Source organism: Myotis davidii, unplaced genomic scaffold (assembly GCF_000327345.1).
Source record: "Myotis davidii unplaced genomic scaffold, ASM32734v1 scaffold274, whole genome shotgun sequence".
Lineage (NCBI taxonomy): Eukaryota > Metazoa > Chordata > Mammalia > Chiroptera > Vespertilionidae > Myotis > Myotis davidii.
The window spans coordinates 1,084,034-1,110,117 of NW_006285613.1; the positions used below are offsets into that span (position 1 = coordinate 1,084,034).

Below are 26,084 nucleotides of genomic sequence, written 5' to 3' on the forward strand. Positions count from 1 at the left end.
CACAAAGTGTAGTCCTCAAGAATGGCTGGCTACCTTATTGGCTTTACTCATTGCTCTACATCTAAGAGGATCTGTAAAATATGGGACCAGAACTTCGCGCCTCTGTGCCTTTGGATGTGCCAATCTTCTTGCACAGGTCTTCCGCTTCTCACGCAAATCCTACTCGCTTTTAGATCCACACTCAAGCCTGACATCTTCCCCAATCCCTTTGTTAAACCCTCACTCCTGTATGTGATCACTATTGTGTGCTTTCTATAGGTCAAGTAACTTTATTTACAAAATATTTGAAATACATGCTTTTACTTTAGTTTATGATCACTATTGTTTATTGCTTAAATCCTGTAGCTCATGGTGTGGTCCTCACTGGCATGACCTGGAAGCCTGCTGGAAATACACACTCCCAGCCCTGCCCAGACCTGATGAATGTGAATCTCCATTTGAACCAGATCCCAAGGAGTCTTATGTGTACATTGATGTTTGTGAGACACTTGTTTAAAGAATTCTAACTCTCAAAGTTTGGATAATCTCTCACCCATAGTTTCTAAAAATGACAAAATCCTCTGTATCTCCAGAACTTACATTCTGCACAACCGACTTCATGGAACTCAGGTCTGACAGATACACATTAACATGTTAAAGAATTCCTTCATCCAATCTTGTTATCTTTCATTAGGATACACTTAGAGACTGGGTTTTATAACAAAAAGAACACTGGGCTTGGGGTCATAATAAAGGTTCCCACTTGTACTAGGCATGTGACCTTGAGCAAACCACTGAGCCTTTCAGCTTCCATATCTATAAATTCAGGCAAGCACCCTATCTTCTAACATGGTTGTAATATTACACAAGGCAGTAAGCAAACCATTCAAGTGTCATTTGCTTTCCACTCTCCTCCACTCCCACTCTCAAAAGCAGTATTTTTCCCTCCTTTTACATATTTAACAGCCTTAAAACAACTGTGTTCTATTTTTGCATCTAAAAACATTGTCCTTGTTTGTGTTCTTCCACTATGTTCCTATCTTGGGCTCCTATTCGTTTCATGTGTCTTTGGTTCTCTAAACAACACATCCATAATTTTAATACATTTCTCTTCCTTGTAATGAAAGGCAACCATTTCTGATGGTCTACATTTAACCACTACCAGGAAATAATTTCCAATGACTTGGTAAGAGAAGACATGATCACTCCATTCATTGTAAGTCTTGGTAAAGAAATTCTTAAAGTGTTTCTGTGCTTGAGTCATTTCTTGGACTTTGCTTTTCTGAGTCACTATCAGATGTGCAATGAAAGAGGAGTTTCATCTTACTGGAATTAGACGATGCTATTTATTGTTACACTTGATGCTCTATGCTTACCGCCTGTTTCAAACCCTCCAATGACTACACTGATTGCAGAACTCTGCACCATGTACTGAATTAATTTTTATTGTTTAATATACTATACAACAACATGACTACCACTTATCTTTCTGCTTATAGTTTGGGCTTCAAACAAGATTTCAAAGTAGCATTAAGTCTTTGTATGGAATTTAATATCCAATGACCTAAATTTTAAAAAAAATAATAACCCATTTTGTATTTTTTGAATAAGTACTTATTCCCAGCCAACAACATTTTGAGGAGAGAATCATGATTTAGTTTGGTTTTAACAATATTAAGTAAAATAGAGAATCAAAAGCTGGGAAATAAGAAATTATTCCATATAAAATATATTTACCAGTTATATTTTTTATTATTAATCCTCACCTGAGGATATTTTTTCCACTGATTTTTTTAGGAAGAATAAAAGGGATAGGGAGAGACAGAGAAAGAGAAACATCAACGTGAGACACATCAATTGGTTGCCTCCCACACACACCCAGGGAGAACTGAGCCTGCAACCGAGGTACATGCCCTTTGACAGGAATCAAACCCAACAGGCCAACACTCTAACCCCTGAGCCAAACTGGCTAGGACACCAGTTCTATTTTTAAAGACAGGTTCCACGCCAATGCTATATAGTGCAAAGTGTAGTGGTATGACTCTGGGCAATTTAGATTAGGAAGGTTTGCAATCTTCGTCATCTAACAGGAATGCTCCATTAGCATGGCAAATATAATTGAACAGTTATAAATATCTGCACAACAGTCATAAAACCTATCAAGGCATATGTACACATTGCAATGAAGTCCAAATACTGTACTCTGTTATTTCTCAACTAGCCAGTGTTATAAGACCACACATGTAGCCTATTTCTATTCTGAGGCACACATGTGTTCATTTAACATTCCTAAAATTAGGAGGTCTCGGAATCACTGATCTTAGATTTGGAGGTATATTGTATGTTCATTTATAGTTACTCAGTTCACAAAGTAGGAAAAATATTTTAAAATCATAATGCAAAGATATTTGCTATGTATCAAATGGGGTAATATCAATTATAATCACATCCATTTGGGGTATAGCTGGCCTGATTTAAAAGCAACTCATGACAATTTCAGCCGCATCACACTAGAAAGAATTTCAGTCAATTTTTTTAAGGTTGCTTAAGTCTCTTTGACAATACAGTGGAAGGAGTCCCAGCTTTGTAGGCTAAGCCCCACCCACCCAAAATAAAATCCTAGCTCTGTTACTCACCCAAGATTATATAAGGCAAGTTACTCTTCTCTTTTCATTTCAAGTATCAGCAGCAAAATGGAACTAACATGGCTGGGCTGTTACTACGGTAGAAATAACTACTGTAAAACCCCTGACAGTGCCTGCCAGCACTTAAATCCAGGTTGTCCAAACCTGATGGAACAGCAGTGACAGGGGTCCCTCTGACACACTCCGGCACCTAGTCCAGTGATTTTCCCACCTCGCTGCTAGTCATCACTCCAGCATTTCCTTAGAGTTGTGAACTAGAAATCATTACGATACTCCTTGAAACATAAAACATTACAGCTCCAGAAAGCTTTTCATCTTCTCCACTGGGTGACAGGAGAGGAGAAGGTCTTATTTCTCTTCTACCCACCCAGGATTCAGGATCTATATCTGGTGAATATTAAATACCCAATGAATTTCACTGATAAGCCACAAGGTAAAAAGTCTACAGGTGCCCAGCCAGGGTAGCTCAGTGGTTGAGCAACAAACCATGTATCAAGAAGTTGGGGTTTCATTCCAAGACAGGGCACATGTCCAGGTTGCAGGCTCAATCCCCAGTGGGGAGCGTGCAGGAGGCAGCCGATCAATGATTCTCTCTCATCATTGATGTTTCTATCTCTCTCCCTCTCCCTTCATCTCTCTGAAATCAATTTTTTAAAAAATTTTTTAATAAATGTCTGCAGGTGAGATGATTCAATACCCCTAAGTTAGCTTCACATGCCCACACCCAACCCCACCGTCAGGACTGTGTTGCTTCTATCTACCCTAGAAGCAGTCATTTCTGGTCCCAGCAGCCCAAGGTTTACATCAATTGATGTCAGTCTTTAATTAAAAAGATTTTTTTCCTGCCTCTTTCTTGTAAGTAGAATGAAAGGAGAATGGAAATTCTGAGAAAACACACAGAGCTCTTAGTAATCTGGGAAAGACATGCTCTGGACACCCATATTTAATTATCGTATTATTCCTATTTACCCTCCAAGTCGCAGAACAAAACCCCTTTGGTGAAATGAATTCTTCACCAAAATAACCAAGGATCCAAGGTCTCTTCAGATTGGTGCCTAATACAAAATTGGTGCCTTACCCAAATTTTCACATACGTTCTTTTTTAACGTGTGTGCTCTCTATTGGACAATATTTTGAAGGTGAACGCACACTACTAAACACAAAATAAAGCACGAGATAATAACTACCTGGCAGGGATTTTCCCTTTTCAATATTAAGCCAAAAGAAGTTCTAGTAACGTCAGCCAAAATGTTTACCCAGATACACTAACTGTTTTATTCCTTTCCTGACTCCAAAAGTGGAAGATTATTCCCATATCTCAGTAAATTGAAAAGAAAATAATGCAGAACAAAAGCTTTTCCAAAAAATCTAGCAGCCATCATTACTCTGATAATGTAATGGAATAGTGAAATAGTGATATTTAATATTTATTTAGGGATTTCTCCCCCAAATTGCTCAAAGCCCAGAGCAAACCCTTGTTAAGTTGATAGCGGTTACTGTAAACAGAGCTTAATTCAAAGCAGCTGCTTCGCCCAGCTGACTGGATCCCCCACTTTTTCCTTTTTTAACTTATGAAAAACTGGCTATCCTGAAGTTCATTCAAAGCATGTTTTCAATCTACTCCCTTTTAATGGAATTTTATAACACTATCACTTACAGTTAAGAATAACATTAAAGCGGGTTATTTATATGGCAAATTTACTTTTTATGTGTCCCTAAAATTAATGGTCCTTCACTAACACTATTGGAACATGTTTTCATGGGCTTACTGTACATATTTTGTGTCTAAATCAATGGTACTAAGCGTTTCAGAAGAAAATAAGTGATGACACAGCACCCCACCCACCCGGTTCAGTAGGGATACTCAGAAAGGTATGTCTCTCTGAGGATGGAGACTAAGTCCAACAGCAACCAATTCCACCTTGGATGCTGCTCACCAAGACAGGAATTATACTAGGGCAATTACCTCCAAAAAAGAGCTACTTCATTAACCCAAAGTTTTAAAAATAAGCAATAAATAGTGAATAAACTTTTCATAGTCTATTTAACATCTGTTAGGCTCTACTTTTTCAAAGGAAAAAACATCAAATTTATAATGTAATATCAAATCACATTAACACAAGCATACTACCTAGTTTGACATTTTTTTCATTGTAGACAAGAACAACTGGAAACAAAGAACAAGCAAGCCTTTGACCTCACAAACAGTGCCTATTGCTATTTATAACTTTTTAGTGCCCTGGGTAAAAACCACAGATGTTGATAGTATTATCTAAAAGACATTTTTATGTCGTTTGTGTAGTAGTCTTTTGATGGACAAAATAGATGGGGACACCCAGAAGGGGCAGCTAAGTCTTCTGCCCAGAAATCATGGCGGCAATGCGCACTGGAGGTCAGTCAGGGCAGATTACGAACACTTACTCCAAAAAGAATAATTCATAAGCCCTGCAAAAGCCTTTTAGAGAAGAGTGTGTGCTCTTGCCTGCCTGCAGGATATATATAGCCTCCTCATGGCTGAAATGACAGGAGGAAAATGGGAGAATATAATATATACTTTAAAAAACCGAGTGAAGTCTTAGATTTGGGTTTGTTGTAGACTGATTGGTTGTGGTTTCATGAAAGTGTTTTGGGGTTTTGTTTGTTGTTTTCTCTTTTTTAAGTATGGAAATAAACAACTTGTTAAAAGAAACAGATCCAAGTCAAATTAAAATATTTATAATATGTCAGAAAATACACAACATGTTGAGGTCTCAAGAAACAAAACAAAACTGTATTGGTTCTACATACACATGGGCAAGAGCAAAGAACCTAAATGTCTATTCTCTGGTTTCCTGCTTTGCGAGGCTAACAAAATAGGTAAATTGCAAAAGGCTGACTAAACAGAAAAATGTATCTGTTTTAGTATCTGCTCCCAATCATATGGAGAGAAGTTTAAATGGCCTACAGTCCCCTAAAAATAAAGAGCCTATAGTTCATCATCATAATTTAAGGAGCCAGAGGCCAGATCCTTTTCTTACATGTTCTTCTACAGGGAATACATCGTTATAAGGTCAAGAAGAGAAAGCCAAATTATGAAAATGATCAGAATGATAATTCAAATCATTTATTGAGCACTACTATCTGCCTAGTGCCTATGCACTTCACATACCTGTCCTTGTGTAGTCATTACAACATCCGTGTGAGGCCCGGCTATACCCCGGAAGGTATTATTTGCAAAGCTCCAAGAGAGCAGCAACTACAGCTTTATTCACTGAGAAGCAAAGTGATCACAGGGAGGGAAATAACCTTTCTTAGCCTTTCAGCCACCACGTGACTGAATGGGATGGGAGTTGTAAGCCCATGTTCACAGACACCTAAAACCCTGCTCTCATCCAAGATGCTTATCTGTTATGGCAACTGATGCACATCAACTAAACTCCACCCAAACTCCTTGTTCCATCCTGGGGAGTAGACAAACAGTTCAAATGAATGCTTAAGAAATCTGCTCAGTTATATTCTCTCTTTTTTTTTTAATCCTCACCTGAGGATATGCTTGTTGATTTTAGAGAAGTGGGAGGGGAAGAAAGAGAGAGACAACCATCAATGTGAGAGAAAAATATCCACCAGTTGCCTCCCGCATGCGCCCCGGCCAGGGATAGAACCTGCAACCTAGGTATGTGCCTCACCTGGAATCAAAGTTGCAACCTTTTTCGGTGTAGAGGATGATGCTCCAACCAACTGAGCCACAATGACTAGGGCACTTAAAATAGTTTTTATCATGACAAAGTCAAAGGTAATTTGTGGCTTTTTTGGAGGGGGGGTCGGGGGGGCTTTGATGTTTAATGCTAGGCTAAGGTAAGAGTACCAAGGCAGGTATCTTGACTTTGGAAGGAACTTCTGTAAACTTGGAAGGCTTACTGTAAACTTGTTGGTAAATTTCATTAAATTTTAATATTTCCTCATTAAGAAGTCACTTCTATTATAAGTTCTTGCTGTTAAAATTTTCTATTCCTTGTCCTTGAGTTTCTACATGATACTTCAACTACCTATATAACCAATATTTTTCCAACCAAAAGTCTTAAACATGAATTTAGATTAATTTCACAAAATGAAAAGTGATTGGTCATGATATGAAAACATTAAAATGTTTCTAGCTCTAGCCAGTGTGGCTCAGCTGGTTGGAGCACCCTCCCATACAGCAAAAAGTGGCAGGTTTGATTCCGGTCACGGTGTGTGTGGGAGGCAATGGGTCAATGTTTCTCTCACTCTTTCTCTTTCTCTCTCTTTCTCTCTCTCTCTCTTTCTCTCTCTCTCTCTCTTTCGTGCACATGCATGTGCTCTCTCTCTTCCTCTCTCTAAAAATCAATTTTAAAAAAGAATCAAACGTTTCTAAAACACTATTAGTATTTATCATTTGCATATCAACATAAAGATTAAAATATGCACCATTTGAGAAGCGCATGGTCCAAAGTTCCAATTTTATTTATTACTCACACATTGAGAGGAGACACACATTCTTTTAGATTGTGTAAATTTTAGATTATGTTGCAGTCTGCCCGCCCTATCATTATTCTGAAATGATAAGGGAAAGGCAACCAAAACCAAAAGTTCAATGGCTGCTTTGCCAGATCTGCTTTGCAATTATGAAAGATGAGAATAGAAAGAGGAAGGCTTGGCAAGGAAAAACCAGTGCTCATGTTCAAAGCCTATTCTAAAACCTCAGGAAATCTTTGTAATGAAAATATAATTTTCAAATACTCATTTAACACTTAAAGTGTCAGAGACTAAGGAGATAAAGGGAATGATGTACTGTCCTTGTTCTCAGCTAGTTTCAAGCCGAGGGAAGAATTAGATGTAGATGAACACAGTGAGTGCTCCAAAGTCCGGAGGAGAAACCAATGTCACTTTCAATGGAAAGTGTTCCCTGATTAAAAAGTTGAAATGCTTGTTCAACTCCATATTCCCAGAGAACCTGTGCATTTATCTTAACACAATGTATTCTAACTGTGAATTTATGGGGACATTTCCTCAGTTATAATGGAAAGCTCACCAAAGGCAGGATCCCATCTTATGTATGTCTGTGTAAGTATATGCCACAGAGAAGACGCTGAATCAATGCTCACACAACAAACAAGGGAACGATTTCTCTGAAACCCAAATCTCCCCTTCCTGCATTAAGTGCCATTTACTACTCTGTAGCTCCGGAAATAGATGTGAGGACACATACCTCACACGTATATCCTCACACAATCAACTCCATCAGACCAGAATACAGCATGACACTCAGAAAAACAATGCTTAGCACCTCTAGTCACTGGTGATGCTGTCATTTTCGAAAATGACTGACTGGATTACAGATATTATAGTGCACGTTATTATTAAAACTTTGAGTAATTCAACATAGGCAGCCCTTTAGGTGATAACTAGAAAGACAAGAATCCCTACAGGAAATCTGAAAAACAGAAGACTCTCTTCACAACAAAAACATTTCTCTGTTCGGTTTAACCCTTTTTGAAAGACGTTGCTATAAAACAAATGCTATCTGGTCAGGAGAAGCAAATTCTAAATTCTCCCATGAACCGACTCATAACTTTAAATCAGATGAGCCCCCAGGTGAGACCCTTTGGAGCTATAAACACAAGTCGGGTTCCTTGTGAAGGTAAAGACCCTGCCCAGAAAAGTCCATAACGTGGAGAAAGTAGAGAGCTGAAGGAGAGCTGGTATCCAGAAACTTGTTTATCTGTCCAAGAAACAAATTAAGAACTAGAAATGGAGAGAAACAAATACCAGATAAAACTTTAGTTATTCTACAGTCTGTCCCAGCAACAGACCTGCCTCACTCCCACAACCTTTCTCTGAATCTACGCAGACTCTTAGATAGTCCAACTTTGCAATGAAAGAACATTTGAAAACATGGCTTTCCCTTTGCACTGCTGGCGTTAAACAGAGACTTTGGCAACCCAAAAGAGTTAACATTCCCCTTTCAGCACCTACCTAACACCAGGACTGGGTGGGACAGAGATGTGTGTGGTGCAGCAAACTTCCTTTCTGTTTTACTCTCTCCCAATTGCTTGGGAGGAAGGGCACATCCTAAAATAGGAACATGAATTGACAGGTGGAAGTTCCCATGCTCAAGTTACATATCCAAGTTTGGATACTATGAAGTTTACTTTAAAAAAAAAAAAAGATTAAGATGTCGAGAAGCTCCTTTGAAAGACATGAAAGAAATGTAAAACCAGGTTTAAGTCAGAAAAAAGTAGAAATTACATCCATCAAAGTAGCTGCATTTTTTTTTAATTTTTTATTACAAAGGGTATTACATATGTGTCCATTTTTTTCCCCCACCCTAGACAGTACCCTAGCCTCCCCTATCCCCCAGTGTCTTATGTCCATTGGTTTTTGCAACGGCATGGATGGAATTGGAGAGCATTATGCTAAGTGAAATAAGCCAGTCAATGAAGGAAAGTAGCTGCATTTTTACCTACAAGAATAAAAATCTTAATCGATACACATAAACACATTAATATCTCAAGCCCAATTTGGCAGACTGCTAACAGTGTGCCATCTGGGAACCCAATTCCTAAGAAATAACCTTACAGTATTGCCTTAAAATCAAGCACCTTTTTGAGGCTTTAGAGAACAGTTAAATCCTTAAAATACAATTTTGAGCCTCCCTTATTTTCACGAAGGCAATATGTTAACACTAGTTTTGTTTCCAATTACTATTCCTTTGGCAACCAGCATGTGTAAAATAAAAAAAAATAAAAAGATTTTTCATTTCTGTACCCTCCATTTGATAAATAGATCTTTTTAAAAAAACTCAGTCAATATCAACATTTAAAGTTACATTTTAAACCTAATATTAATACCCTAAATAATGAAAGAGCGTACTAGAAAAGAATTTTTCTTTGCATGACTGAAATATTGTGTTCAAAAACACTGCCATCCGGTAACTGCATAATGAACAGAATGTATCTAAGAAGTGCTAAAAACTGGATTGGAATGATAAGTAGACAGAAAAAAACATATTGAAAATATGTCAAATTCTTAGCTTAAAATTTTCAATATATTTGTTTAGAGCAATGGTTTAAAGACAGGACTTAGTTTATGAGTCAAGTTGCTGTACATAAAATCAAAACCTTTAATGTTCAGGCCTTCTATAGAGAGTGTGCAGGCACAGCAAAGTGGGAGTCACACCACCTCTTCTCTGTGGGTTGTGTTTGCTTCTGAGTTTAGTCTGAACATACAACATGGTTTATAATGATGATGCAGCTATTCATTAGTATATAAGGTAAATGTCATGGCCTTAGTAAACATCTGGATGTAAACATCTCAAAAACTACTAGGAAAAGTTTAACTTCAATGTACCACTCATGGAGATGAAGTCACAAAATTATGTATTAGCCTTTTAGGAAGAAAAGTAGTAAAGATGGATTCTACCCATTAAAGTCAGGGATGTCAAAATCAAAAGTACTAACTGACTTGAACACATGAATCCCAAAGTAAATGCAATAATTCAAACATACTTGGAAAATTTTAAACTACATCTTGCAAGAAGTAAAATAATCCATTTAGAAAGTTAGATCCCATGTTACTATGCATATTTAAAGAAAATTACGTCACATATTAATATGTATAATTACAGAAAAATGAAGAATGCTCTAGTTTGATTTGACTGGTACAACATTGTTATTGCAAATTAAATTGTAAATCTCAAATTGTTGGAAAGTTAGGGTTTATGGTTAGGGTCTGGATTATCGACATTACTCACTAGCAAAGGATCTTTAAATTGATTGCTCCTGCTACTCATTCTCACCACACACAACTCTCCTAGGCTGCATATGCCACTATGTTTTTAACACTCCTGCCCATCAACAAAAAACGCCTCCCATGTGCCAATGTGAAGAGTACAAACTGCTCTTTCCTCTCAGTATGTCACACAAATATGTATCTTAGATGGTACTTGCAGCAAGACCAACAGCAGGTCTATGAACTGTTAATGCAGTCTTAGACATTGAGTTTTTATAGAGCATTTAAAATAATCAAATATTTTGCCACATCTTTGCTAATTTTAATGTATACAGATGAGCAAACTAATGCCAAAATACTCACATAACTGCACGCAAATTATAGTAATCCCTCCATTTTAGATGGACAAACATACTAGCACAGAAATATATAAATTATTATATGTTAATCAGTAAAAAGTTACATTTTAGTAAGACTGTCGATCAGCATCCTTCCTGCCCACATGGTTATCTTGCTGGCAGACTAGAAATAAGTAAGGAACTCCAAGTCTAAGTCTGGGTTTGTCAACCTTAGTGCCACTGATATTTGGGACCAGAAATTTTGTTATGGGGACTGTTCTGTTCACTAAAGAACATTTAGTAGCATTCCTGACACACTAAATGCCAGTAAAAAAAAATGCCAAGTATCCCATGGGGGACAAAGCTGCCCCGAGCTGAGAACCATAAGTCTAACCAACTCCAAGTCCTTTCATCTATAATAAGGATAGGGTAGGGTTTGACCAACAGGAGACTCCACGTTACATAAGAACAAAAACTAAAAAGAAATGCATTACTATTTAGTTAAGCAATCATTTGCTTTCCTTTAAACCTGCTTCCTTTTTGTAAGAATGCGATCTCAGGGCATAAGATCTGTGGCCAACATTGTTTAATAAGCCATATGCCAGCATTTCCTAACCCGATTCCATCTCAGCGGACCCAGGGTGGACGCTGGTGCCGCTCCAGTCCCAACAAGATGGAGTGGTCAGGGGAACTGTTCTCCCTCAGGGGATCTGGCCAGTACTCCTCAGGCACGCCTTCGTTTTATGGCCTTGTGGTTTCAACTGAAACAAGTTGTTCTGCATACTTCCTACTACAGCTGTAACTGTGGCCTCTGGTTTCAGTTTGTCAGTAACTTCACTGATACCTGGGCCCAGATATGATTTTTCCCAAACACTATAGACCCAACATTCCACAAGGCTCCAGGGCAAGATTTGCTCAGAGCACCCTTGGAACTAGGAGCCAACAAACAAGTTTTGCCTAGTCCCCAGCCTACTCAAACATCGGCTATCCAGTTTCAAAACAGTATGATTTTAAGGGGAAAAGACATTCGACAGCGACTGCTTAAAAAGAATTTCCAAGTCAAAAATCTCTTTGCCCATCAGATAGGTCTTATGAGAGAATGACGATTAGGAAAAATTAAACAAGTTTTTCCAACGTTATTGTTCAAGGAAATTAAACATGACCCCACAGACTGCAGAAGTAAAAACATCACAATGACACTGAAACTTAGGATCAGTCAACTACTTCAATGAGTCAGAATTAATCAGAAATGCAGACCATTGCATCCCTGCCATGCACATACCATTGCTCTGTAGCTTAGAAATGTGTATTCAACAGAACTCAAAGCATATAGGTTCAAATGGCTTGTTCATTTAAAAATATGTATTGTTAGGCTCTGAAGAGATTAATCCTACCTGGGATTTTAGGTTATACTTCTAAAAGATATGTGTATATAGGATTACTTTTCTTTAGAAAAAACTGTTGTCCCCATTTAAGATTTTACAGTCCATTTTTTAATAATTATTGAAGCTACTACAACAGGGATATTAACCACATAAACTAAATCTTTGCTTGAAATCATAGAAACTAATTTTTTTTCCATTTCTATTATTTCTATAGATAAATACTTTATTCTATTTTTCTTCCTTGGGAAAAAAAATGTTTATTAGGTTTAAGAGCCATACTATAAAGAGGTGGTCATCATTACAAAATTAAATCATTTTCCTGTCACATTTATCTGATAATAGGAGTTTATTCTGATTCACTGAAAGCAGATTTATATGGAAAGAAATCTCACAAGAAGCTCAAAACCAGATTTCCCAAAATCCTATGAACACATGAACACCATTTTCCACCTAAAACCCAACAGCATCACCTGCACACGTTTTCACCGCCCCTCACTTTCACTTTCTCATCCATACTATTAAAACAGTTCATTTCTTAGAAACCAGCCACAATTAACAAGGTAAGTAAGCTTTGCTTGCTGGTCCTAGACGCCTCTGCTTTATCACTATCCCTCTCTCATTTTTATGTTATCAGTTAGGTCTCGATTCCAAACATATAAAAACTATCTTTAAATAAGTATTTTTACTCTGCAAGTTCTTACATAACTTTTAAATTAGCTTTATAAGTATAACAAGCAGTGTCACCATTAGCAACTGAACACCACCAGGCTGGACAAGCATTCAAACATAAACTGCCATTTCGGTTAGCAGAGAGATTTAAAATAAGACCATGGCTTGTTATCGATTACAGAGAGCTTCCCAGTCTCAGTCCCCATGCTATTTTTTTTAAGTAGCCTATTTTGGAAAGAGAACAGAGGAAGACAGAGAGAGAAACAATCTTTCAGTAACCAGGAACTCTCGGGAATTCTTTTCACTTAAGCCACAAAGCCCTAAGTTTAAAAAAATATATAAGCAGCCAGTGAAACTTACTTGACAGTGACTCGATTTGATAAGTCCTGTAGATCCCCGGGATGGAAAAGCTGGGCTTCTTTCAATCCAATCTGTTCACAAGCTTTCAAAAAAACGTTTATATTATCCTGTGGAAAAAAAGTGGAAAGTGATTGCTTAGCCCAGAGCTCCGTCTCAGACAAAGGTTACAAAATTTTTATGATACAACTTCCAAGCTTCAAAGTCCAATGACAGCCAGCAAAAAAAAAGGAGACAGCAAGACCGATGAATACATGTATTAAAAAAAAAAAAATACACGGGCATGTATAGCCTTTCAGTCCTCCAGAGCATAAGCGGTGTGCTATCACCGGCATATGCCGTCTCTGTGATCTTTGTGACTGGCACGTTAAACATTACCTGTTACAGGACAAGTGCCTAGCCACTGAGCAGTAATCTACACTTTGATGTCAGCTCTGCTCTGCAAACAAACGCCCTCTTCCCAGCTTTGCACGACAAGCCTCACCTCTCCTCTTTAAAAATAACTCCAGCTACTGACATTCACCCACCCAGAAACTGTTGGCAGGGAGGAAATAAGAGGAGGAACATTCTGTTTCTATGATTACAAATTACAGAAAGACTGTGGAATACCACACCTGGAATCTGGGTTTGGTTGCTGAGCCGGCTCTTGACAGACAGGGAAACCATACTATAGGACCCAGGAGAAGCTTAGTTTTCATTGGCTAAGTCACATAGTTTAGGTGTGGCACATTACTCAACGCCCTGCAACCTGCCTCAGGAACTGCCTCCAAAAAAATAAAAATCTAGGTTGTCCTCATATCTAATTTCAAAGCCCAAACCATCCATTTACAAGCGAATGCTTTCCATTTACATGAACTGCTACACAGACACTGACTACAGTATATTCTATGCTACAGTCGGCTGCATTTCAGAGACACGTATTTTGGTGAGCAGAATTAGCATGAGCTTTCGTCCACCTCTACTCTTGCTAAGAAAACCCTTTTCGGGGTTGAACTTGTGATGATCCCACGTGAACTCTTGACCTTCACTTTGTTAGGGTTCTCAGGCAAGAGAACAGCCTCCTCGCTTGCCAACACGTCTGTCCACTTACACGTGCTGGCAACTCCATGTCTACGGTGTGAGCCTCAGAGCCTCCCTGAAGCCTCAGCTCCTTCCCTAACAGCCGGCCAAGACAAGTAGGGACAGAAGACAAGCTGCACTTGAAGAAAGGCCACTGCTCCTTTCCCATGTTGAGAAGCTCATTCTCAGAGGGAAAAAAGGCAGGATGTTATGGCAAAGTGGGAGGGAATGATAAAGAGAGAAAGATGAAGGAACTAAAATTTAATGGTTTGCATTCGTCAAGAGTGAGGGGATTTAGGGAAAAGGCAAGGAAATATATAGCAAGAGAAGAGCAATACTGGTTGCTAGGAAACTCAGGCACATTTTTTTAAAAAAGCTTTGTAAAGTCTTTATTCTAGTGTACTATCAGTAAAAGGCAGTGTGAGCTAACTAGGGGAAAGCTCAAATCCATGATTCATTTTAAATAAGAGGTCAAAGATTAAAGGAATGTATAGTCAAAAGTTAAATAGCTCAATTAAAGGCATTTTATATGATCCTATGTGGGGGGGGAAAGGGAAATAACGTTTTGGCAAAATTACAGGGGGAACAAAAGTGGCCATTTTGTTGGTAAGCTCACGTAATTTCTAGAAATCATACTATTTGTATACCAAATGATTCAAATCCATGGTTCTATGACTGACCCTCAGACAAGCAGACAAGAGTAAGTGGTTTGGTATACCAGTACCCCAAATCCTATGCGATGCAAATCTCATACCCAACAAGGAAAAATAATCCATAAGAAGTCTTCCTACAAATTCAATTTGGTTCTGAAAATTTTAAATGTTAAAAAACATTAAAACAAAGTTCAATTAAAAGTAAACTTATGTAACTGACAGCCAAAATTATTCTTCACATATTTTATACAAACATAATCACATTCATTCAGTTGACAAATATGTACAGGTTGATAAATGTGTACATGCCTCAAAACCCATCCAAAGTGTTAGAAAGGAACCACCTAAAATATAACACGACTAAACTTCATTGGAGACAGAAAAAATACAATTAGTAGGAATAAATTCTAATTTTAAATAAAGCCTATACAGTAAAAAGCAGAATCTTTTAAACAATTTGATGATGCTCGAGTTTAAAACAGACAAAGTTCATAAACAAAGTCACCCATGTCCTAGGCAGCAGGAACAGGTTGGACTGGAATCAGAATTGTAACCTAAATCATGCTTACTGGACTAGAGCCCATTGGTAATTTATTTTCTGCGATTTCAGAGAGTTGCCTAAGGGGGGATACAAAATTATAACATTTTCATGTCTGATGAAACATCAAGAAACCACACCCAGCTCAACACATTAAAAGGGAAGCATGTAGTCCTCATCTAATGGAATCATTTCTACTTGGAACTCACAAAGACAAAGTAAAAACTAAGGACAAACCTGACACAAATCTTATCTCACTGAACAGGTAGCCAGGACTCCAAGTTAGCTCTGTCAGCAACCAACTATGTGGCTTTGGAAATATTAACCTTTCTGGCCCCATTTTCCGCATCTGTGATTCGTTTGTGGATCTATAAACCGTTACCAAGGGCACACGCTTGTGTCTGCAAGGGCAGGGAAGCCCAGCCGCTCCTAGCCCAGCCCTCCACACAAATGTTTCATAGCCCAGTTTACATAAAATACTTCATGTCAAAAGCCTGCTCTAAACATCGGTAATTCCTACACCTTGAGGACCAAAGGTGGCTTCTTAAAAATAAGCCCCCCAAAAAGCTGATCCCTGAAGATCTGATATAGCTCCTTTTAGGTTTACGTTTTTCTATGACTATGTATAAAAACAAACACTACATAAACAGAAATAGCAGGATGGCTGAAGATTTTCAAATTCTCTCAAATCCCCTCTCCACCCTTTGGCCTTGAATCAATTATGACGGCAGTCATGAACAGGTGTGGGGTGGAGGGCAGAAGGGTAAATTAGAGAGATTAATGAGTCAGGAACAGTACTTGCTATAACAACTGAGGCAAGAGGAGGAAGCCACAGAAATTTACAGATTCCCAGAGTTATGTTAGTCTGCTGTAGTATCTCTACAGATTATCTACTGCTGCAGAGCAAGTTGTCCGAAAACTCAGCAGCTTAAAACAATAAACATTATGATTACACACAGTTTCTGAAGGTCAGGAATTTGGGAGTGGCCTAAACTTGATGGTTGTGGCTTGAGGGTCTGTTGGGTTGTAGACAGATGTCAGGTGGGGCTGCAGTCATCTGAACGCTGACTGGAGGCTTGAAGAAGCTGCTCCTAAGGTGGCTGCCTCAGACAGCTGGCAAATCAGGGCTGGTTGTTGGCAGGAAGCCTCGGTTCTTTGTGGAAATGGTGATCGCCACAGGGCTGCTTGATACAGTGAACCATCCAAGAGAAAACAAGGTGGAAGTTGCAATGCCTCATAAACTAGCTTTCAAAGTCACACTCTATCACTGCCTCATGTCCTGCTGGTTACACAGGTCAGCCTTATTCATTGGAGGGAGGACTAAGAATATAAATAGCAGGGGGTGAGAATTATTGGGGACCATCTTCGGGACTGGAGACCATAGTTCACTTTCTGGCTCCAATGATTCATGTCCTCACTAACCCTTCCCAAGGTGCGGAAAACTCTCATCCCTTTATAAGGTGAGCTCACAACCTGGAATTGCATCATCTAAATCAGATCCAGGTACTCATGCGGTGCCTCAGGTATAGTTCCTTAAGTATAGCCCTTGAGCACAGTTCCTCTCAACTTAAATGCCAGTGAACTAATAAAACAAGTTACCTAACCTGCCCCCCACCCCCAAAAGGTATAGGGTAACTCCAGTTCCAAGTGTGGAGAGATGAATGCCACTGAAATTCTGAAATCCTGCAAAGCACAGATTAGTGGGGTGAGCCACTCATTAGAATTCCAGGCCAGGAAATACTTCTTCATGCTTTTTTGCTTTACCCTCCGAACGCTTGGGTATCATTTTTCCATTTCTTTGAAAAGCAGCTTCTGTTTGCATCAGTGTGAGCTTTCTCAGTCGGCTTCCTCCCCATTAAAATTTGGGGAACTCTAAGTCTCTTAGTTTCGCAGTCCTCTCTCCCTTTCAGTTGAAGTTTGGGTGTTTCTGAAAATACAATTCTCTCAAAAATATCCTCTATTCTGTGAATGGTATTGGACTTCATTGGATACACCAAAAAGCCACACCCACAAATCCCTTCAAAAGAACACCTTTTCTATCTCGGTCTGCAGAGATGACTGAGGGACACCACCCTTGAGCTTCTTAGAAGTCCCATTGCTGGTCTAGATAAATTTGCAAGGCAACACTTTGAATCCTTCTAAGATGTTAAAAGAATTTTACAGCCACACCCTCAGCTTCATCTTTTTTTTTTTAATTTAAATCTTTATTGTTGAAAGTATTACATATGTCCCCTTTTTTCTCCCATTGACCCCTTATTGCCCTCGCCCACACCCTACCCGAGGCCTCCACCACCCTATCGTCTGTGCCCGTGGGTTATGCATATATGCATACAAGTTCTTTGGTTGATCTCTTCCCACCCATCCCTGCCTTCCCTCTGAGATTCCACATCAGCTTCATCTTTAGACCTTGTTTTCCAGGCAGAGCTCTGAATTTGATCTTTGCCAGAAAGCCATGTCTCAACTGACCAAGGAGGCTGATAATTCTCAAAACCAGCAATTCCTATGCCTGTTATGTTTATCATCCTAACCTTCACTCTCCTGCACTTTGCTGTAATCAGCAGGAGGAGGCCAGACAGCACTTTGACATTCCACGTGGAAATCTTTCCAGATCACCTAGTTTATTAGGCACAATTTACAGGTAAAAGGGAATAAATATCAGGTGAGAATCATTGGGACCACTTTAGAAGCTGGCTACAATACTTATACAATAAAGAATACACAACAGTCATTAATTTGTAGAAAATAAACTGTTTTAGAGATGTTGAGTTTCAGACATCCATACTGAGATGTCCAGCTAATAGTACGGGTACATTGGATTTAGAGCCCATGAAAAGTATCTGATCTTAAAATATGGTTTGGGGAATCAAAAACTCATTGGTAGTAGTTGAAATGAAGGATGTGAATGAGCCCTCTAAGGAAAAGCAAAGCTAGAGAAGGATGCACAGACACCAATATTTAAGAGGCAATTGAGAGAGAGAGAGAGAGAGAGAGAGAGTGCAGTATTCTGACATCATGTTTAAATAGAGAGAGAGAGAGAAAGCATACCCAGCAATCAAAGAAAAAGCAGAAGTGAATAGGGTCATGGAAAACAAGGGAAAAGAGAGTTTCAAGGTGGGAGAGTCAGATGCTACAAAGAGTTCCAACAAGGCAAGAATAAAAACAGTCCAAAGAATTTGACAATCTAATGCAAATCCTTAGGGAGCATGAACTTCAAGGGGTTAAGACGCGAATAAGTGACATTGAAGATTAGAGCAAGAATCACTCACAATGCAGAAGATCTCCTTCTTAATGCCTAATAGTCTTGCCTCCCACTCAAGTTTTCCATCACTTCTCCAAAAGCTACCATCTCCCTCCAGTGCTAGAATGCTCCATTTCTAGGAGGAGTGGAAGTGGGGAGAGCACCACCCACTCTCATTCTCCTGACCCCAAATTAGGAATATGTTCTACGTCCTCCCAGAACTTTCTAGTTTTAAACATGAACAAAATTATACATTTCTAGGGAGTCTTAACTCCTATCTCCATTATAAATCTTGAAAAGAGAGTTGTGAGAAGGACAACATGAGGCCAACACAAATATTCTAACACTAGATTCATAGGTAACATAGGTGTCCAGTAACACTTCCCCTATCAGAGCCTTTCATTCCACTTTCCTTCCCAAAGCACTTATGCGGTAATGGATTCCCACATCGTCTAGGCAGGTTTCCTTGCTCTTTTATCAGGAGTGGAAGTAGCTGAGAGTGTCAGGGGCCCAGAGTCGAATTAATCATATTTTAACAAGCTCTTATCGATCAATATAAAGGTTCTCTCTTTTTTAAATATTTTCTTCCTCACTCCATACCCTCATTCACTCTCACTTCTCTCCATGAAAAGATGCCTTCTCCCTAAGTATATCACCTAAAGAATCAAAGTGAGATGTTTGAACAAGTACATGCACAGGCATACCTTATCTCATTGCACTTTGCTTTACTGTACTTCAAACATGTTGCATTTTTTACAAATTGAAGGCAAGACCCTCCACAAACAAAAAGATCACAACTTTATTGTGATGCTCTCATTATAGAGGTCTCTAACTGAACCCATATCTCTAAGGCATGCATATACATGCATATTGATAGCACTATCCACAATAGTCAAAAGGTAGAGGTAACAGCTAAGATGTCCATTAACAGATAAATGGATAAAGAGTGATATATCTATATAATGGGATATTATTCAGCCATAGAAAAGAATGCAATAATGATACATGCAACATCATGGATGACCCTCTAAAACATTATACTAAGCAAAATAAACGAAACACACAAAGGTCACATGGGATGTAAAGATGAAGCTGATGTCGAATCTCAGAGGGATATCCATAATAGGTAAGTTCATAGAGACAGGATTCAGGTTGGTGGTTGCCAGGGTTGGTGAGAACGGGGGAGGATAAAATGGGGAGAAACCACGTAATAGTTAAGAAGTTTTACTTGGGAGTGATGGAAATGTTTAGTGGTTGAACACAGTGAATGTTCTAAATGCCACCAAGTTATTCACCTTAAAATGGTTAAATTTATGTTATATGTTTCATCTCCATACATTATTTTTTAAAAGGTGCCTTCTCGCCCTAACCGGTTTGGCTCAGTTGATAGAGCATCAGCCTGTGGACCGAAAGGTCCCGGGTTCGATTCCGGTCAAGGGCATGTACCTTGGTTGCGGGCACATCCCCAGTAGGAGGTGTGCAGCTGATCAATGTTTCTCTCTCATCGATGTTTCTAACTCTCTATCCCTCTCCCTTCCTCTCTGTAAAAAATCAATAAAATATATTTTAAAAAATAAATAAATAAAATGTTCTTAAAATGTAATGTTCTTAAATGTAAATGTCCTTTAAAGTGTCAATTTATGTATGTAATCTAATTTACATAAATAGCATTACAGTCCACATTTTTCTCTTCCACATTAAATCATTTTGTTACACAAAAGACTAAATCTTCATTAAAGTGTATACTACACCACCTGCAGCTCTTACTCAACCCAAGGTCACTTTCATTTTTACTAGAAGGAGGTGTGATGACTTCCAACAAACAAGGAACTCTCTACCTGTGAGATCAAACCAATGAGACCCACTTATGCAAAAGTTTCCTGCATGTACAGGTCAAGAGCTATCATAAACAAAAAATGGCTTCATTATGATCAAATCCTAACCAATTCTGAAAAACAGCAAAGCTGTGCTCAGGGCTGTGACCTAAGGGCCATGCAGGCAACACCTTAAACCAAAGCTGCCAGAGCATCCCCAGGAAGTGCTCCCCATCAATGAATCCCACGTTCTTCCTGCACCCACTTTGGCCTGTTATTCCCAGTGAGGTCCTATGTTCCATGCCTACTTCAAGTCGTATGTTTTCAATAAAAAAAGAGAGTGTGTTATGCTCAGTTCCTCTGAATCTGAGCACAGATCAATTTATCCCGAGGCCAAGAGACTTGCTGACCTCAGTTCCTTTTCTATTTATGACAGGACACCAAACCCCCTACCTCCTCTCCCTCTGGAATGGAAAGGGCCAAAAAGTTAGCAAATATGTACCAGCAATCAAGCGGTTGTCACCATTGTTCGAGGCAGAGAAACTGAACCAAGTTCATGCTTTAGAACAGCGGTTCTCAACCTGTGGGTTGCAACCCGTTTGGCGGTCAAACGACCCTTTCACAGGGGTCACCTAAGACCATCCTGCATATCAGATATTTACATTATGATTCATAACAGTAGCAACACTACAGTGAAGTAGCAACAAAAATAATCTTATGGTTGGGTCACAACATGAGGAACTGTATTTAAAGAGCCAGAAGGTTGAGAACCACTGCTTTAGAATAACGGTCTGGTCAGCCATACCAGAATCACCAGAGGGAGTGTACAGAGGTGATGCTGATGCAAAAAGTGGAGAACAGCTGCCCTGCCTCTTGCTACACAACGTGTGGTCCACACACCAGGAGCACTAGCATCACGAGAGAGCTGTTGGACATGCAGACTCTCCAGATTCATTTCCTCCTTGGGTGGAGGCGGAAGCTGGGAGGAGGAGCCCTGGGAGTGGAGCACAGAAAACACAAAAAGACTCTGAAGATCAGCCCCGATCAGCCCCGATGAATCAGTGCTGACTGTACAAGAATCTGAATGCGAAAAGCAGTTCAATGAGAACGAAGCCATCCAATGGAGGCAGGAAAATTGGAAGAAATCTTTCCTGTTTTCTGCTCTGGATGCTGCCTTTATCATGGGTAGTTGGCACCTAATGAACAAAGGAGCCACATTTGAACTGAGGAAGCCATTCAGGCTCTGGCCTCTGACCCTCGCAGTCTTGGGTACATTCAATGCTCTTGACTGCTGTCTACATGGTGTACATTTTGATGACCAAAGGCTGAAGCAGTCAGTTTGTGACCAGACTTTTTACAATGGGCCTGACAGCTAATTCTGGGCTTGTGCATTTGGGCTAAGCAAAGCTCCCGACTTAGGAGATACAATGTCATCATTCTGAGGAAGCAGGAGCTGATCTTCCTGCACTGGTGCCACCACGTCACTGTGCCCCTGTTCGCCTGGACTCCTGCAAGGAAGGACATGGTTGCCGGAGTGGCTGTGTCATGACGCCATGATAGTCTCTCACTAGGCCTTGCAAGCGATGGGTTTCCGAGTCCCCCGGAAGTTTGCCATGCTCACCACCTTGTTCCAGATCACCCAGATGCTAACAGGCTGAGTCACAAACTTCTACTGGGTACAGCATGGCCACTGTCTCTCTCACTTTCAGAACATCTTCTGGTCCTCACTCCTGGGCCCTAGCTACCTTGTGCTCTCTGGCCAGTTCTTTCCCCAGAGGCCCACATGGGCAAGCTGGGGAAAACCACAAAGAAGGAATAGTGTGGGAACTGAGGAGGAAGCCATAGCTCAGGGTCAGCAAGAAAAACAATAGACAGAAGAAAATGGCCCAAGGAATCACACATAGGGTGCAGCTCCAACAAAACAAAACATATGAGCAAACACAAAACCCAAGGCCGCTTAGGGATAATTGGGCTGATGTAACCCAGTAAGCCTATGACCTTTTTTGGGGTGAGGACTCACTGAGTGCACCTCTATCTCACCAGACAGCTGCTAGAAGACCCCGTTCCCTCTTTACCTGTCAACTTTAGGGCAAAAGTGAGCCAGAGGCAGAGAGAGGGAGGGAGACAGAAAACAAAGGCTATTGACACTGTAGGAAAAGTATGTACTAAGTGTTATATTTCTCTAAGAATGAAAGAAGTTTTCTTAAGAAGCTGTGAGCACAAGCATACACAATCCTTTCTAATCTTTCTGACACTAAACTAGAGCCAACAAAATAGAAAAACATGGAAGAGGCACAAGGTGTATGTCTAGGGCATTAATGCTGTTGCAGAAATTAAAGTCTTTGAAAGGAAGGTTAGTACTTGTAGCCCCCATCAAAAAAGATGTCTTAATCACCTCTTACGAAAACAGATGTAAACAACTATATTTCAACTAAGAAAGGCTGGTGTTTTTCCCTTCGCAGCACGCCTCAGGCTAGTGACTGTGCCAAAACCAAACGGGCCAATATTTTTCCAAGGTTCTTGCTGGGAGGATGAAAACAATGCAGCTCAGTGCCGACGGGGGCAGCTCCATCGCAGAGCATCTCTGGTAGTCAAACTGTAATTTCTACTCTTAACTGAAATGAGATATCGTTGCATCAGGTGCTCCAGAGTTTTGAACAGAAGAGTAAATACAGAACAGGAAAGATAAAACTCAACCAAACGGTCTGAAAATGGATTCTGTACTACATGTAGGTTCAGCCTAATCCCATTCTTGAGCTAGGAAAGGGGAAGTGAGTCGAAGATCAATAAAATGTATACCACTCCCTATTTAACTTCACACATACTAATAACATTCTACATGAACCCCTGTGGTACAGTGCAATTATATAATTGATCTGAGAGAGAGAGAGAGAGAGAGAGAGAGAGAGAGAGAGAGAGAGAGAGAGAACAATTTATTGTTGCACTTATTTATGCATTTATTGGTTGCTTCTTGTATGTGCCCTGATCAGAGCTCGAAACCACAACCTTGGCATATCAGGAAAACACTCTAACCAACTGAGCTACCTGGCTGGAGCCCATATTTTCTATATTTTTGTGAATTTCAAAAAGAAATCTTCAGGGCTCTTTCCTGATAACTGGGTGAAAACTGTTTCAGCATCATCTGTGTTTCTCCCTTAAGCAATGTAAGGTGTGTAAAGTGCTCTCTGCTGGTTAAGTAGAGATACTTCAACAAACACTTCATGGGAATTTGGTTGGAACAATTAACAAAGTGTTCCCTATAGACTTACCTCCAAATTTTAAATGATATAAAATACACGTCATACTTTTGGCCAAATCAGAAGACATTCTTCCTGTTTCAAGCCGCTTCAGAAGTGTTTTAAAAGGGACTTTTTCTCTGGGACTCAGAAAAATCAATGTATTAAGAGCCACACTCTTTAAAATAAAAAGCTTGTAAATATATTATTGGAATATTTAAGTCCTTTACAAGCCAAATAGATGTGTAAACATTCCTAGTATTTCAAAGAGGCAATTATGTTAACTTGTTCAATGTGATATATTAGTATCCCAATTGGTTAAGTGGCTTAATGATTAGACAAACTAGTTGAAAAGACTGGGGACTACTACACTGCATAGATTATATACACGTAACTACACACGTATACACACGCATGTGGAGATACACTGAACTTCCAAGCCCAATTAAATAGAAACACTTTTTCTGGCTAGCAGGAAAAGAAACTATTATTTATCTTTCTTTTTTTAAAAAAATATATCTTTATTGATTTCAGAGAGGAAGAGAGAGAGAAACATCAATGATGAGAGAGAATCATTGATCGGCTGCACGCCCCCCACTAGGGATCGAGCCAGCAACCTGGACATGTGCCCTTGACCAAGATCGTACCCAGGACCCTTCAGTCCACCAGCTGATGCTCTATCCACTTAACCAAATCGGGAAGGGCTGTTTATCTTTTTTGCTTTATTTGATAGTGGACCAAAAAAGGGACTTTCCCCAAATTTTTATTTTAGCTTTCATTATGCTGTAATTCATGAGCCAGAGCTCTCTGCTTCTCTGTCAGAGAGGACAAAGGCTTTCTCAGCATCTTGTTTATGTGTGGAACTTAAAAGAATAAAATTTTATCCCATTCTGTGTGAATGGTTTGAACAATGAACAAAGAATCTACACAGAAGCTGTTACATCTGTGTTAAATAATTGAGAACATCTATGATGGCTTGACATTGGTTCATAGATGTGAAACAATTGATGGAAGGAGTATTACTATTATTATTATTGCAAAAGCTGGCATGAGCTGAAAAGATAGGTCCTGCTATTGCAACTAATAGGTCATTAGGATACAACTACAGTTATTTTGAGCTTTGAAAATACATGACACCGTGCAATAACCTTTCTTTTCCTTATAACAGAAAATAAGCAGAATAATTAAAATGGAGGAAAGGTCACATAAAAAAACAACACAGACTATCCAGACCCAGCCCAGACCTGCTGAATTAGAACCCATAATTCTAAGATCTTCCAGGTGATTTGAGTCTTTGTACTCATAAGTTTTCTGGTAAAGAACAATATAAGAAAAATATTTCCAAATATAACTTAAAGCAGTGCTTCTCAGTGTGAACGTGAATCACCTAGGTGTTAGAGAGTTCCCATTAGGCCATCATCAGAAGTACATGAATTTGGTTCTTAGGACACACTGAAGGTGAACACTCAAAATTAACAACTCCCTAGCAGCAGTGTAATAACTACAATACATCCAAATTTGCATTTTAATTACACAGTTTCCCATTAAGAAAGCACGGCAGTCACAATTTTGATCAGCTGACACTAGCTTTTTTACTCTTTTGGAGAATTCATCCTCTATTTTATGGCTTAGCTAATAAATGTAAGCTGTGAAGTAACACCTACATTTTATAACTATTTTATGTAGGCCAACACTCAGAGATCTAGTTATTTGTGAGAAAAATAAGCAGCTAGTACGTTTTGGGGGTTGGCTTGTTTGTTTGCTTTTGAAGGTTTTCCTTGGGTCCTTATTTCTCTACAAAGACACACTGAGCCTAAGGAGAGCGGTAAGCTTTTGTCACCTGTGAAAACAGGAATAGGAACCACCCAGGAATGCTTAAAAGGAATTGCCAAGTGACACCCAGGAGATTATCCATGATAATTATGCCAGAACCTTGGTGATTTGATTTTCCTCCAGCACTGCTTGGCAGACCAGGAGCAAAAGCCAGACCAAGAGAGACAGAATTAAGATTGGCAAGATAGGGCAGCAAAGGAATGAGGGCTGAGGGTTCTGGTTAAATGCTAGCTATTGAAATGCTTCATCAACTCAGGTGACAATTAACTACACAGAAGCAATAACAGGCTTTGTCAAATTGCAGCATGAAATATGGCACAGTCTTGCATATTATTCAAATTAAACTTTATATCAAAAGTGAATTCTAAAACCTAGTCACTCTTTTAAAATATGCTGAAATCGATGCTTAAGAAATTCTGACTGAGCACAGACTGGTGGCTGCCAGAGGTGGAAGGGTGGGGGTGGGGAGAAAGGAATGGGAATAAAAAAGAGTTCTGACCTCAAATCATTCATGTTTTATGTTCCAAAGTAAAACAAATAAATAATTGCTTAAAGAAATATGTCATAATGACACTAACAGGTATAGTTTATGAAGCAATAAAGCATGTCTAA

At 39.3% G+C, this 26,084-nt stretch overlaps 1 protein-coding gene and 1 pseudogene across 7 annotated transcripts in view; one reads left to right on the top strand and one right to left on the bottom strand.

The window, feature by feature from the left end:
• Positions 1–26,084, bottom strand: part of LMO7 (LIM domain 7) — a 217,449-nt gene that overhangs the window by 85,364 nt on the left and 106,001 nt on the right. For 6 of the 7 annotated variants that reach the window (XM_006756358.2, XM_006756351.2, XM_006756356.2 and 3 more), the window contains exon 4: positions 13,105–13,211. In XM_006756358.2, the coding sequence (XP_006756421.1) occupies positions 13,105–13,211 (107 nt within the window). Of the gene's footprint in view, positions 1–13,104; positions 13,212–13,715; positions 13,781–26,084 lie in introns of those variants that run through there. The other variant, XM_006756352.2, reaches the window with a different exon arrangement.
• On the top strand, positions 19,663–22,222 carry LOC102758227 (annotated as a pseudogene).